The sequence below is a fragment of the Cornus florida genome, unplaced genomic scaffold, assembly GCF_030987335.1.
Source record: "Cornus florida cultivar Cherokee Brave unplaced genomic scaffold, ASM3098733v1 CherokeeBrave_3.0.0_Hap2_Chr05, whole genome shotgun sequence".
Classification (NCBI taxonomy): Eukaryota; Viridiplantae; Streptophyta; class Magnoliopsida; order Cornales; family Cornaceae; genus Cornus; species Cornus florida.
The window spans coordinates 66,514,191-66,530,176 of NW_026775575.1; the positions used below are offsets into that span (position 1 = coordinate 66,514,191).

The 15,986-nt window shown below is 35.2% G+C and overlaps 1 protein-coding gene across 1 annotated transcript; it reads right to left on the reverse strand.

The window, feature by feature from the left end:
- Positions 1-720: 720 nt before the first annotated feature.
- Positions 721-10,720, reverse strand: LOC132306700 (alcohol dehydrogenase class-3). Its single transcript, XM_059804211.1, has 9 exons — positions 10,579-10,720; positions 10,294-10,430; positions 9,357-9,403; positions 8,939-9,264; positions 5,566-5,648; positions 5,404-5,479; positions 1,352-1,509; positions 1,120-1,281; positions 721-1,039 (listed from the first exon to the last, which is right to left on the reverse strand). The coding sequence occupies exons 1-9, from the start codon at positions 10,610-10,612 to the stop codon at positions 923-925; spliced, it is 1,140 nt and encodes a 379-aa protein (XP_059660194.1). The 5' UTR covers positions 10,613-10,720; the 3' UTR covers positions 721-922.
- Positions 10,721-15,986: the final 5,266 nt, after the last annotated feature.

Below are 15,986 nucleotides of genomic sequence, written 5' to 3' on the forward strand. Positions count from 1 at the left end.
TTGAGGAGGGATGATAAAGCCCCATATAAACAGAAAAATTACACTGAAATTGCTTCGTTTTTTTAAAAAAAAAACAATGTGTGAATTTAAATGAAGTGTGATTTGAGGTAATTGCACATCTATCTAATACTCCCTCCGTCCAAACCAAAAAAAAAAAAAAAAAAGAGTTCCTCAATTTAACATTTAAAAAAAATAATTTTTATTATTTATTTATTGTATTAGTAGTGAATAATTATCAAATTTACCTCTAATGAGTTTGTTATATATAATGGTTAAATTTTAATAATAGGTGGTGAGTGCTATTTAAAATGGAATAAAATTTTAAGTAACAAGGACATTTCGTTACTTGAGCCCGCTTGGGGTTACTGTTGTAATAAAAAAAAATACTTTTATCAATAGAATTGTCAAAAACTTGTGGTTAAGTATAAAGCATGTGTTAGATATTTGTAACACATTATAATATTTTTTATAATTAAATTATTTTTAATTTATTTTGCCCTTCATTGCTCTTGTTGAAGGCTGAAATGTCACAAACGGCAACTTTATGCACGACGTTCACATGCAGTGCCGGTAGGGGTGCACTAAACACATACCTAACATTCGACATTATTTTATAATCCCACTCGTCGATCTGTGCTTCTAAAAATAAAACAAAAGACAGACGAGAAACAAAAACCTTATGGGAAGGGAGAGAATATAGAGAGACTGGGCAAAATGGTATTTCCACGTCCAAACCATCCCAACTTTGTTATAGAAAGCAGGCATTTGGATCTTTTACAGTTATTATAAAGACGAAAGGTTCAGCACACAAGGTTACAGGGTGAAGTATTTAACATAGGACTTCATTATAAAGACGAAAGAAGGTTCAGCACACAAGGTAATAACAAGGTGAAGTATTTAACATAGGACTTCATTCATCACCTCATGCATCAGTCTTAAGAACGCAGCGAAGACAACCCCCTTCATGCATCAGATCGAAAGCTTTGTTGATCTCCGGGAGAGACAAATTGTGAGTGACGTATTCATCAACCTTGATTTCCTGCAATACGAGCCAGTGAGTTTCCGTATAACATAACTCCACTTAAAGAACAGAGTGGAGTTCATAAAGACTGTATTTACCTTCTTCATGTACTTGTCCACTAGCCAAGGTACTTGTGAACGGCTCTTGAAACCTCCAAACGCGGTTCCTTTCCAGACACGACCGGTCACCAGCTGAAATGGACGAGTACATATCTCCTGACCAGATGCTGCTACACCCACAATAACTGATGTTCCCCAGCCCTGCAAGTTTTTTGAGAAAATCAGATTTGTTTTATGTGTGACTTCATCAACAGGCACAAGCTATCTATACCTTGTGACAGCACTCCAAGGCAGCTCTCATTATGGAGACATTCCCGATGCACTCAAAACTGTAGTCAACACCACCATCCGTAAGATCAACGATAACTTGCTGTATTGGTTTCTCGTGGTCCTTTGGATTCACAAATTCAGTGACTCCAAAATTCTTTGCTGTAGATCACAATTTCACATGGAAAAAGATTGATTGTAAGATAAATTTTGTTTCACCACTACCACTGAAAAAAAAAAATGATCACCTGAGACGATTTATTATACAATTTAGTTGCCCCTCTAGGAATTCTGGACAGCAGTGCTTTGATTAATTTTAATTCATGTCTAATGTTTGACATTGAGGACGAGGTTGTGAGAAATGAAAAACACACATACTGAACTTCCTCCAGATTTTATGTTATCCAAACATATGATATCTGTGATTTATGGTGAATTTTCAGAGGTGAATTGTGGCTGTGGAAAAAGATTGATTTTGATCCAGGAAATTGCCTACATTTACTAGGGGTCCCTAAAGACGCATAGGATACACAATGTTTGACTGGATATGGGTATTAATATTTTCCGGAGTTTCCATACTTGATGAATTATTCAGCTTCTTGATTGTAGAATTTGATACATTAATTGGATATGAGTTGAACTTGGAAAATGATGATGGATTTCCAGTTAATTGAAATACTATTGTTTATTTGGTAATATTCAACAGCCTAATCTAAATGTTCAGTTGACTTTTCCGACATTGCTATAGTTATTTCCTTTCTAAATGTATATATTAAGTATTGTATAAATGTTGGAAAATGAAGAAACCTTTTTAATTCCAAGTTAAAACTAGATAGATTGCCTTATCTGTGATATCAAGCGGGATGAGAATAATTTGAGGTGTTAGTTGAATACCTCACACTTTCGTAGGGAGCGGTATTGAGATTGTATGCCCAGCATAGCAAATTAAATGGATTGTAATAGACATTTTTTTTTGTGAAACAACCGGATGCTCTGATACCAGTTGTTGTGGTGGAAACCCTAAACAACGCAATCACGAAGAAAAATAGACAATAAAACAAGAACACAAGATATACATGTGCACCGAACAATTTCACTACACAAAGATGAATCTCTCTCTCTCTCTCTCTCTCTCTCTCTCTCCTCCAGAATGTAAAACTTGGACCGGTCCAAGTCCTCCAGAATTTAGTCCAACAAAGTGATCAGACTCCACAAACCTCAACAATTTTATTTATAGAATTTGTGGTTTAATGCTTTATATGCATATGGTGAACGTTGTGTATTGATTTGTCCATGAGATGGATTGAGGTGTCATTCGACTATGCAGGTTGATTCATGTGTATGATGGGTGTTCATGCACGGGCCACAATGAATAAGGGATGCACCGCATATCATAAATGTGCTCTAATTTGGTGATAGAAGATGGACTCTCTATCTGTGAAGAATTTTTACAGGATCGACGATAAGTTGAGAGATTGCGATGGCAGTGGCAGTCATAGTAATACTCTCCTTATCAGTGCTATGGCGATTTGACTCTCAAGTATGAAAGAGTTATGGACCCTTGCCTTGGATGGTGAGTGCTTTGATTTATTTGGTGGGCCCTAGGGCGTAGAATCCGGGTACTGGGCATTGATTGATCATTGACTTTGGAACATACTCTCAAGATTACATCTTTATACTCCCTTTATCCCAAAATTCTTGGCCATCTTTCTATTTTTGGATGTCCCAAAATTCTTGTCTCTCAATGTAAAAAGATAATTTACTTCCCAAAATATCCTCAACTTTTTAAAAACTTACCCCAAAACTACTTTAAATGGGTAGTTTGGTAATTATAAAAGGGTACAATGCATTAAATGTTTGTCCCCTTAAAAAGTTGGAGTCCCAAGGAAGCCCAAGAATTTTGGGGCAGAGGGAGTAATTTTTAGATGATGTGTCACTTGTGAAAACATAAATTCTAGTTCTCAACTCTCTTTGTCAAAGCATGGAAAAAGTTGAAAAGCTTGTTAGACTTTGAACATATTCTTGTGATGAAAATCTAAACTGAAAACTGTGGTTTAGGACTAAAATTCACATGACTTAAAACTTGTTATTTACCTCCCCATGTGCATATAAAGTGTATATATAAAATGATACTATATACACATATATAATATAAGACAAATGGTCTGGAGGGGACACGTTTTCGGCATTCTAATGCACAAATGTAGACACATGCGCACTGCCACTTGGCCATTAGTTTATTACTATTATTTTCAAAGCAATCCCTAGCCATTTTAATCCTTACCCTAATCCTTTAACTTTTCCTATTTTCACTTCTCATCACCACCATAAATATTTCCCAATAGGGAATGTTCCGGATATTTCCTCTTTAGCTGCAGTCCTTGGATGCAGAGTAAGCTCATTCCCTATTCCTTATTTGGGTTTGCCCCTAGGGGTCTCTTCTAGCTTGGCGGGGAGTTGGGATTCTGTGATTGACAGGTACGCGAAGAGATTAGCAGGTTGAAAGAAGCAATACTTGTCAAAAGGGGGTAAAGTTACTCTTATAAAGAGCACCTTGTCGAGCCTTCCCACTTATTTTCTCTCTATGTTCCAAATCCCTTGTTCCATTGCAGACAGGATTGAAAAAATTCAAAGGGATTTCCTTTGGGGTGGTAGGGGCGATGAGTTCAAGTACCACCTTGTCAAATGGGAGGATGTTTGTAAGCCTGTGAAATTGGGTGGACTTGGTATAAGACGTTTAGTTCCTTTCAATCAAGCTCTCTTGGGTAAGTGGTTATGGAGATTTGGGAGGGAAAGACATTGACCATGGCGCAGGCTAGTCTCTTGTCGGTTTGGCGAAGAGGCTGGAGGTTGGTCTACGCGTCCGGTTACCCTAGCGGGAGGAGTAGGGATGTGGAAGGCTATTCGGAAAGGATGGGATGTTTTTCCGGCTTATATCAGATTCAAACTCCATGACTGACGTTGCATTTGGTTTTGGGAAGATCTCTGGTGTGGGGATCAGTCACTTTCTCGTACTTTTCCAAGACTATATAGTATTGCCGTTAATAAACACGCCTACATAGTCGATTGCTATTGGCTTGATAGCAGCGGGATTATATGGGATGTGCATTTTCGGCACTCTTTTCAGGATTGGGAGATGGACGAGGTATGTGTTTTTTTGGATCTTCTGTATCGACAGGAGGGCGTTGGCAGAGGTAATTATGTTTTAAGTTGGGTTCCCTCTTCTCATGGTCGTTTCGAAGTTAGATCTTTGTTCTTATGTTTGTCAAATTTTGTTAATCGAGACTTCCCGTGGAAAACTATTTGGCGGTCTATGGCTCCAACTAGGGTGGCTTTCTTTGTTTGGACTGCTGTGTGGGGAAAGATTCTGACAATTGATAATTTGAGAAAAAGGGGCAATTGTATAGTTAATCGCTATTGTCTATGCAAGGATGGCGAGGAGTCCGTTAACCACCTCCTTTTGCATTGCCCTGTGGCAATTGACTGTTGGAATCTTATTGTTGGGTTGTTTGGCATGTGTTGGGTTATGCCACGATCTACTAAGGAATTGATTCATATTTGGAGAGGTTGTCGAGTGAGAAGAGACGTTCGCGAGTTCTGGAGAATTGTACCACATTGCGTATGATAGTGCATTTGGAAGGAGAGAAACAGCAGAATGTTTGAAGGAAAAGAGTCGCCTACGGAAACGGTCAAACTTTACATTCTTCGTTCTCTCTTCAATTATGTGAAGAGGAGCTTTTGTTCTTCTTCATAGGATTTAATTACTTTTCTGGATTCTTTGGGGCCTTAGCTCCGGTTCCACTTTTGTAATTGGGACGCGTTCTCCTTTTGAACGTCTTTTTTCATATTATTTTTACTTATCAAAAAAAAAAAAAACTCCCGTGTGCCGTAATTTAATTAGACACTAATGGCAACAATTAACGAGCTAAGTAGAAATCTATAAGCCTAGGATTTTACAATTTGAAGATAAAAATTTGGAGATTACAATGGATCACTCCAGAATGGTAATTGTGTGCCATAAAAAACCATGCAGGGAAGAGAGAGGTGAAGCTGTACCTCTATCAAACTTTTTGCTGTCAATATCAATGCCAATTATTCGTGAAGCACCAGCGGCTTTTGCACCCTCTGCCACCTATCAAGTAATACTCAAATTATATAATTCATATGAGTACAAGCTAGGCAAAAGAACATGCCTAGATGGTCCCATCTAAGACTTACTGCAAGGCCGACAGTCCCAAGGCCAAAAATAGCAACAATGGAACCTGATTCTACTTTCGCTGTGTTCCAAACTGCTCCAAGCCCTAAAAGACAACAAAATATAGAGCATAATGAATTGGTTGAATAATATGAGATCATCTGATTAGGGGTATTCATAAGAAGTGACACAATCAAATCCTTTTGAGAACATAATAGGCTTTTGGAATGGCATATCAATAGATTGTACCAAAAGATATTCCACATCTGAAGAACTAGAGGAAGCAATCAGCACAACAACTCATGATAAAAGTTCAAGAATAAAAAGTTAATAGATATCAAGAGAGAAAAGAATATTGATAGAATAGATAACAACAATTATCACATTGACCAAGATCAATACTTTACACTTTGCTAAAGAAGATAACCAATTAATTAAGGTTATTTTTTTTATAAGTAACCAATTAATTAAGGTTTGACCACGCAAGGTTATGTAAATATTATAAAAAAAAAAGGAAAAGACTACACCTAGGAGCCAGTCCTACAATATGCTTTAATAGGTGCTGAACTCAAAAGTAACTGATTGTTTCCTTACACTGTGTTCCATAGGAGGGAAGAAAAAGGGGGGAGGGATGGAGCAAGTCCCAATCGATTGATACAAGAAAGACCACGAACCCAACATCGGTAAACCTTGCCTCCATAGGTAGAGTAATAGTTGTGGCAAGACTAACATAGAAATTTATAAATTTGGTCATATCTTTCGTCCATCCACCGTACTAGGCTAAGCGCACCCCAAACCTCGGTGATACACACAAAAAGGGCAATGAGGGTGTCATAATGATCCAAGAAGAAATCTGGTGCATGCGAGCGTGAATAAAAAAAGTGTGTGTGAATTGGTATGTGAGTGTTCTTGCCAATGAAAAAAAAAAAAAAACTAGCTCGCAGTGCGGCAGGTGTGACGGGTGTCATTTCCATTGTGGCATTAGAGCCTAGGGTCGTGTCATTCCAGCAGCCGGGATTGCTCTATTTCACGCAATGGAAGCGACATAGCCCTACGCTCTAACACCGCAACGGATGCAACATCCGTCGCACCCGCCACAGTGTGAGCTAGGGTTTTTTTTCATTGGCAAGAACACTCACATACCCATTCACACACTTTTTTGTCCACGCTCGCATGCACCAAATTTCTTTTTGGATCATTATGACACCCTCATTGCCCTTTCTGTGTGTATCACCAAGGTTTGGTGTACGCTTAGCCTAGTATGATGGAAGGACGAAAGACATGGCCAAATTTATAAATTTCTAAGTTAGTCCTGCCACAGCTATTACTATCCATGGAGGCAAGCTTTATCGATGTTGGGTTCCTGATCTCGATGTTACCGATGCGGTGATTATTTTGACCGTAACACTTGTTGCTATTTTGAGATATTTTGTACCATCAGTTTTGATGCCAGGAGCTGGGATTGGAGGTGTCATCAACTTAATGATAGATAAGAAAAGGAACATGATGGGTTTCCCAATACATGGCAAAATTCGGTTACTTGAGAGAAATACGCAAGTGCACAAACTTTCAGGTAGCTTCATATCATTCAATTTCAATGCTTAGTTTGTGAGAGGGCTCAAAGGGAATGCTTTAGAGAATCGGTTAGCAACTTTTATACTTTATTTACCCTTCAAAACTTTATAAGGATGATCTCTCTCCTCCTTATGAGAAATTGTTTCCTGGCAAGGAGACGGCTAATGCTAATGCCGGTGACCTCAGCCAGTCAGTATAGAATGAAAACTTGGATAATGGATCATCCCCACCTAACCAACCTCTAGCTGGCGCACTCCGGCCTCTCCCCCATGAACTGACTTGCGTTCTTTTCTTTGATTTAGAAAGTGAACCGAGGGGAGTCACTTGGAGAGGGTGGACCGCATTGATGGGACTAGAAGGGCTGAAAGGGAATTGGAGGGGGTGAACAACACTGATGGGACTAGAAGGGCTGAAAGGGAACTGGAGAGGGTGGACAACACTGATGGGACTAGACAAACTAAAATTTTGTCTATTAGGCCCGATGCTGTGAATTTGCAATCTCAAAATCCTGTCAGAGGCTCCATGCTATCGCATGTGATCGATGTTAGGGAAGATACTTCAGAGAATCCGAAAGCTGTGGAAGGTTATTTAAATTATTGCGATCAATTATTGTGATTTTTTGTCACTTTCAATTATTTAGAATCAAAACTGCAGTTTCTTGTTAATTGATTTATTGCTGTATGCCTCATGACTCAATCTTCTGATGACTCTAGTTGCTATCGTACTCTTTTGCACCCATCATAGGTGCTCTTCGGCATTCTTTACAGGATAGGCTAAGCAAAAGTTCAGGCAAGAGTAGGGATGAAATATTATTGAGGCCTCGTATAAGTACAGGTTAAACTGGATCTTTCTGTTCTGTTTATTTTTCAGATAAGAGATCATGTGAAATTTGTCTAGGCTTCTGTCTTCAACCTTCCCTATCTTCTTGCTCCTAATGCAGGAGTAAGAATTCAATATGGAATTGTTTACTAAAAATTTAGGGGCTTGCTGTTTTCTGAGCTGGGTAATGTGAGATGTATAACAAGCTTGTAAACTTGTAATTTCTGATTGTAGTAATACAAGTAGAGATGCCAACCCTCCTAATGAAGTATCTCTCTTTCACGTTTTCTTATCTATTCTACTTTACTTTTCTAATTCTTATGATCTTATCACCACAATAAACATTTATAATTGCATTGTCAAGTGTCAAACACACCCACGTTATCTGAACTAACTTATGCTAAATCTAAATATAGAAAATTGATTACTGATTTTTATTTTTAGAAAGAACAACACAAGGCAATTTTGCCAAAAGTTCATAACGTAACACAGTACATTTTTATCATATCACTAACAGTAAATTCTTCAGTGTATAACATTTTATAGGGAAAGCCTCCATTTAATTTTTTTTTTTATTTATAAGTAAAACCCTGCACAAACAGTTTCCAACTCTTCATGAAAATGATCCAACATTTTCAAGAGAGCAGAAGTATTGAATTTTCTATGAATGAGGGGAAAAATAAAACCCTTAACCTCATCCCTCCTTTTAAAATACCATGGCATGCCCACACTTGATCGAAGAATGCTTTTGATGCTGGAAAACCACATTCTTATTATATTTAATACTTGCATGCAGAGAGGTCAGAGGGCAGAAACCTTATAATGTGAAGAAGGCATTATAGTGTTAATTTAAAATATCAGCAGGCTGCAGTAGAATCAAAATTGAACACGGCGGATTTAAGGAGACCAAGCACACTTAAAATCCAATAAATCAGTATGCAAGAAGATAAAATGCTTGAATGAGAAACCCATTATGTTAGATGAAAGCAAGAAGCTTCTTACCTGTTGGAACACCACAACCGAGAAGGCACACTTTATCCAGAGGAGCCTTTGGATCAATCTTTGCAACACTAACATCGTGGACAACAGTATACTGACTAAATGTTGAAGTTCCCATGAAATGATATACAGGAGTTCCATTGATTGAGAAACGACTCTTCCGATCATTCATCATGACTCCAACTCCAGTTGCTGCCCTAACTTTGCCACAGAGGTTTGTCTTTCCGGATTTGCAAAACTTGCATTCCCTGCATTCTGCCTGGTAACAAGGTATGACATGGTCTCCTGGCTTAACTTCAGTTACACCGTCACCAACACTCTCTACGATCCTGTAATCAGAAGATTTCAATCACATCTCGCCTTTCAACATGGAAGACACCACAATTTTAAAAAACTGAAATGAGAAGTGTAGAGTTTGTACCCCGCAGCCTCGTGACCAAGAATACATGGAAATAGACCCTCGGGATCCTGAAATGAACATCTTGTAATTAAGATCACTGTATGAGAGCTAATAAGAAAGCACCAAAGAGATCACTGAACAAATATGGTAGAAACCAAAACCAGAGATGCCATCAGTGCTGTAAACAAATTCACACATAATGTGGAAACCAATCACAATTTTCTTTTTAACACTCAAGGGGGCTGAACACCATTCTTTTTTCCTTTATTTTTTTCTTTTTGGGATTTAACTCAAATAAAACCCTTTTTTCAACAAAATGCTTCAAATATGCAATGAACCAGCCATTCATGAAACAAAGAACTATTAACATGTTACTACTGCATGAAAATGCACATCCAGAGAACCACCCCAAAAAAAAAAAAAAGAAAAAGAAAATTTTCACCCAATTTAAATAAAGAGGAAACTTATGAGATGCGGTCACAAAATGCCCCAAACATACAATGAGTTATAACCTTCTCTCCAAAGTAATGCCCCAAAGTTGGAATTAACTATTCATAAATCCAAAAAAATACATTGTCAATGCGCATCCATCAGCAAAATGAATTCAAATTCCAAAAATAAATATTCAAATAATGCCTAAAACTTGCATCAATCATCATAGAAGCCAAGGATTTGCTAAATCTACCAGAAAAATCTCCTTCAACCACATGAAAATAAATATATATGAGCTATAAAGACAATGTATTATAATTCCATGCTTCCATTCATAAATTTGATCTGAATGAGAAATACATACATATATAAAATTTATGGATGAGAAATGCATACATACATATATAAAATTTATGGATGAGAAATGCATACATACATATATATATATATATATATATATATATATATATATATATATATATATATATAGTTGTAGATTAATGGGCAAGAAGGAATGTAATTATACCTTGCCACTCCAAGTATATGCATCAGTGTGACAGAGTGCAGTGAACATAATCTGGACTCGGACTTCGCCGGCTTGCGGCGGAGCCACTTGCACGTCTTCGATCACCAGAGGCTTATTCGGTTCCCAAGCAACCGCAGCTATTCGATTTCATTTCATTGTACCCACACAGATCACAATCACATCCATCTTAGGGTTTTAATAAAAGCTGAATAGTTTATACATGTATAGATATATATATGTGTGTGTGTGTGTGTACACACAAATATAGAGTGAGAAAGACTGTACCTTTGCAGGTGATAACCTGACCTTGGGTAGCCATGACAATGAAACCACACGAATCAATCTGGAGAGAGAGAGAGAAAGGGAAATGTGAGGTGTAAACTAAGCGACTATATATAGATATAGATATAGATATAGATATAATTTGTGGGAGTGTAGCTTAAATGGTATCTGACCCGGGCCGGACAGCCGTCCTGTTTTATTGGATTCTTTTGGGCCTTGGGCTTGTGTTTATTGTTGAGCTGGACCGGACCATGTTTCAAAACCATGTTTAGCAACCGTATTTTTGCTTTGACACGAAAGCTTCTGTTTCGGAATGTATTTGTAGTAATAGTAAGCATGTTTGATAACATTATATTTGTTACAATATATTTGAAAATAAAAACATAAAAATATATTTAGTAAAAAAGTATTGTAAGTTTAAAAAATAAAATATCTTTCGTTTAAGATTTTTTTTAGTACGGCTCATCCCTGTAATGTTTTTGCTATAGTGTGAAAGCAACCGTAAACACCAATTTGGTGCTTCCAATTTTAGTCTTTTTTTCGAAAAAGTTTCACTACTATTCAAATCACAACAAACATTACCAAATACGCTTCCTTATTTTTGCTTTGCTATAATACATTGTCCGAAACAAAAACAAAACAAAAAAAAAAAAAAAAACACGCAAAGTAAAATGGGTAGCCAAACAGAATCTTATACTAGTTGCATGTTGTTAGTATTGTAGAGGTGGCAAAATGTTTTATGACTAGTCGATTCGTCCGAATCTAATCGATTTTTATGAATTTGAATGAACTTTTTTTAAAATACAATACAAATACGAGTTAAATTAAATCCAACCAAACACACAATTACTCTCTCTCTCTCTCTCTCTCGCCCCCCGTATTTCAAAATCAAGTGCTCAAGATCACGCTCTTTAATCTCTAATCCTCTCTCACCTTCTCAGCTGTTGGATACGAGAACTTTCCTCAAGATCAGAAACAATGGAAGCATGTGGACCGTTTGATCACAGTAAAGAAGCTAAAATGGTAACAAAAGGTTTTTGGGTCATAATCAGAGGTTCTTTAGGATGAGGAGGTGAGTTATGGAGATACCAAACTGAGAGATTCATGTTATGGTGATACCAAACAGAGAGATTCTGTTGTATCTCAATTTTGTTTTTTTTTCTTCCTTCCTCATTGCCAATATTCGATATAATATAGCAAAACAAAAGCATGAAACATATTTAAGTAACATTTGCTATCATTTGAATAGTATTGACTATTGAAGCGCTTCCAAAATTGAAATCAAAATCATAAACATCAAAATGATATTTTTGTTTACTTCCGCACTGTAGCAAAACAATGTTCAAAAAAAAAAAAAAAAATCTAAATTAACATTTTTAACTAGTCATACACATTTTCAAACTTGCAACACTTTTTACTAAATGTGTTTTCATGTTTTTGCTTCCAAAAATCTTACAACAAATTTACGTTACCAAACAAGTTTCGAAATAATGTTAAACATACTCTAAAGCGGAAACATTGCTTTTGATTCAGGTCAAAGCAAAAGCACAAAGTAATTATGGTTGCCAAACAAGGTTTCTCGAAAATTTTCTAATTTTTATTATACCCTCTAAAATTTGTTATATTTTATAAATAAATTCCATTTGGTGTACTAGAACTTATAGAAATAGTCAATTGGCCCTCCTAATTTTTTTTTCAAACTACTTATTTATTGATCTCGAATATAGTAGAGCTTAGAAATATATAAATCTTTTTTTTTTTTTTTATGTATATTTTGAAATAAAAACGTAGGTTCATTATTTTAGTAATCCTTGCATAACAAATTATCATACGCGTTTATAATATCGATTATATGATATTACATTTCTTGCAAGAAATTTTTGTTAGATGGTATTAATAAGTAAAATATATAAAATGCTAACAAATAACAACAATATTATATATGTTAATATTTTTAGTTGTCACTTATTAAGTGACAAATTCTATAATTATTCTTTATATAAGTTATTAAAGTATTTATCTATTTTGTTCATTATAATCACATTTTATTAACGTTTGTGAGATTTTGTTTAGTTAAAATGAGAATCTGTCGTCAAGATAATAAGTTAATAACTATACATCTTCTTTAGAGTGCAATCAAAGTACTCATTATTTTTTAAATAATTGAAACAATTGTTGGAGGAAATTTGAAAATTTTTATTTTCTCGATTTATATTTTTTTTATTTCTCTTATTAATTTTCTATCTTTATTTACTTCGGTTATATTTTCCTCATATTTCAAATAATATGATTTAAAGAATTTTTAAACGAAGTTGAACGATATACACCGTGGAAGCATATTTGACCAAACCATTATTAATTAATGTGGGGTTTTAGTACAAAGTAAAAAAATTGGGGGATTCATATTTAATCAGACCCAAACCCGACCTGACTTGTCTCATTTTGTCACCCATAATATTGTATAAACAATTTGGGATTGGGTCATGATATCTCACACTAGCTTACTTGGACTTGTTAACTTTGAAAGTTTGGTTAGTTCAGGAATAACGGTTAAATTTGTGATGTCTACCATTACAAATGAATTGATTTATTTATAAACTAACATAATGCATCGAATTTAAAAGATAGAGAAAAAAACTATAAAAACGGTATAGGCCCCACCTAATGGCATCACCATATTGCGAATGGTGAAACTCACTCTCCCACTCACACCTCTCCATCGAAATCATTCGATCTTTTAAAACTCATCTTGCATAAAATTTGATTAATGTTCAATAACAAACAAACGGCAACTTAGACAAGTTGAGCCAGAATAATAAATAATTAAGTTCGCATAGACTCGAGGACCAACTCCAACTTTTTGTGTTGCGATTTATCTATTTGTAAATAAAGAGAGCTAAATATAGTAAAAATTTAGAAAAGTAAAATAAACAATCAAAGAAATAATATATGATTCACAAGCTTTTGAGTCAAGGCAAACTTGTTACCTCACTCCAAGATTCCAATTGAATTGGATCCAAGTCCAAAATTGACATGTGTATGATTTATATTTCAAATTGGGCTTGGGCCATGTAGCCCAAATCAATGCCACTTTTGCATTTTATCAACTTAGGCCACATTTTCAATTTTGATTTTCTGTTTTTATTTTTATTTTATTTTTTTTAACGGCAACAAAATAAGTTTGGTAATTCTATTTTGACTTTTCAAATTTTAAAATTTTCTTAAATTTTTGGAAACTAACGCTCATTTCCTTCACAATTTCACAATTCCAAAATGAAGCTTCGGTTTTCAGTTTTGGTTTTCAAATACTATTAATTATTATTTTATTAATTTTCACAAGTAGATAAGTGTTATTTTATTATTTTTCAATTATACTCGAATAAAAAATAAAATTTTAAAAATATTTTATTATACTAGAATAGTAAAATTAAAAATATTATTTTATTATATTTCAATTGTACTCGAAGAGTAAATAAAAATAAAAAATTATTTTATTATACTCGAACAGTAAAATTTAAAATATACTCGAATAGATAAAATTTCAATTTACCAACATTAATTTATATATTTCAATGATCATTAATTAATACATTCTTAAATTTTATTAAATAATTATTAACTAATAACATATACTTTCTCGGTCTCATAATACTTGTCCACTTTGAAAAAAATAATGCTTGCTTTAGGCCACATAAGAAATAACTTCCTTCTTATGTTAAGGTGGCCCAATAAAACTTCAACATGTGTTAAAAATTTTAAAACAAAAGAAAAGAATGATTGCAGATAATAAAAATTCATCCCCTTATACTCTCACACCAACTCTCCTTACTTTAATAGAAAAAGAAAAAAAGTGTCCCTCTTCTACTGTAAATATGCATCTATATATGTGTGTATATAAATATTTTTTTCTGTGTATTCACTGTATCGAATCTTCTCTTAAATTAAAATCATTGTTTAAAATAATTAGAACAAATTTAACCCATCAATTGCCGGTTGATATGTGTACATGTATATATCGGACCCATTTCAAAATATAGAGTCGTTTAAAAGCAAAAATGGGACAAATTGATTGCATAAGGATCTCGAAGAGGGGCCGTGGTGGTCGGGAAGTGATGAAGTGAAATTTTGAAGAAAGAAGAATTGTCCAGTTCTTCCTTTGAAAATTGCAACTTATTTCAAAATGGAAACTGTACTTAGGCAAGCATTATTCCTTTGAAAATTATGACTTACTTCAAAATGGAAGTGGGTAAGTATTATGGGCCAAAGGGAGTATATATATTAATTATATACAATTATAAAATTTGACTGATTCGTATAATCCTAATATTTGTATATAGTTATGAAAACTGTATTAAGATTGACCGCATGGTAATATTACAGTAACATATCTGTATACAATATATATATATACATTATACAATTATACATATAAACACACAAACGTGGTGTATATGCGTGTAGCATTGAATAGAGCCAACTAGCCAGTCAGGAGAAAGAAGCCTGACGGTGATGTGCATGTCGGTATTTTCAAGATCACACACACACAGTCATATAAAGCGGTCAACCGTTTGACCAGGGGATCCCATTCCCACCTCTTCCACACAATTATCTGCCTTAAGCACAAAGGGCAACCATTATGTCCTCATTCATTAATGTGCTTTGTTTTTGGTTGGGGCTCCACTTTTTATGTCTACTTGTTTCTTGTTTTAATCAACATATAGATTCTAGATTTTGATCTTATTTAGTGGATGTTTATTTATTTATAAAGAGTAAAGTGCAAATAACCTCTGAACTTTACTTTCTTTTTTTTAAAATTCTCCTGAACTATTTTTTTACAATTAATCTCCTGAACTATCAATTTTTTTTGCAAAAAATGCCCACCGACGAAGTTTTGGCTATTTCTCACCGTTAAATGGGGGTGTGTTATTCACGCGCGATTACAAAAAATAAAAAATGACAAAACAGCCCTTTATGATTATAAAGGTATAAAAAATAAAAAAAATTTCTTGCATAGCGGCTGGCAGTCGCTGCCGTACAGTGTAGTCTTCCCAAGCACATTCATATATCTACTCATCGGTCAGAACAATACCCTTGGCTTCTCTCTCCATTCCCAAATTGACGGCGGTGGTGGGTGGGTCGCTGCAGTACAGTGTCACCATCCCGAGCACATCCAAAGTGAATAGACGGCGGTGGTGGGTGGGTCGCTGTATGTATATAGTAATATAGAGAAAGGGGTAAAAACTCGAGAAAGAAAGGAGTAGGACGGTGAACAAAGTGTTCGACTGCCGGATCGGAACTCACTGCTAGGTCAAACCACGCTTACCTGAAAAAGATGAACAGAGCTCGTCGTTTGTTCACCGGAGTCGCACGCATGTCTTGGAGCTCGCTGGATGGTCACTGTGACTGGGTCT

Bases quoted from the DNA above. Each gene is read 5' to 3' on its own strand.
- LOC132306700 (XM_059804211.1), bottom strand. From the start codon at position 10,612: ATGGCTACCCAAGGTCAGGTTATCACCTGCAAAG. The intron at 1,510-5,403 runs GTACAGCTTCAC...TGTGATCTACAG, and splicing joins CAGCAAAAAGTTTGATAGAG to CAAAGAATTTTGGAGTCACT. The intron at 1,040-1,119 runs GTAAATACAGTC...CTCGTATTGCAG, and splicing joins TGGACAAGTACATGAAGAAG to GAAATCAAGGTTGATGAATA.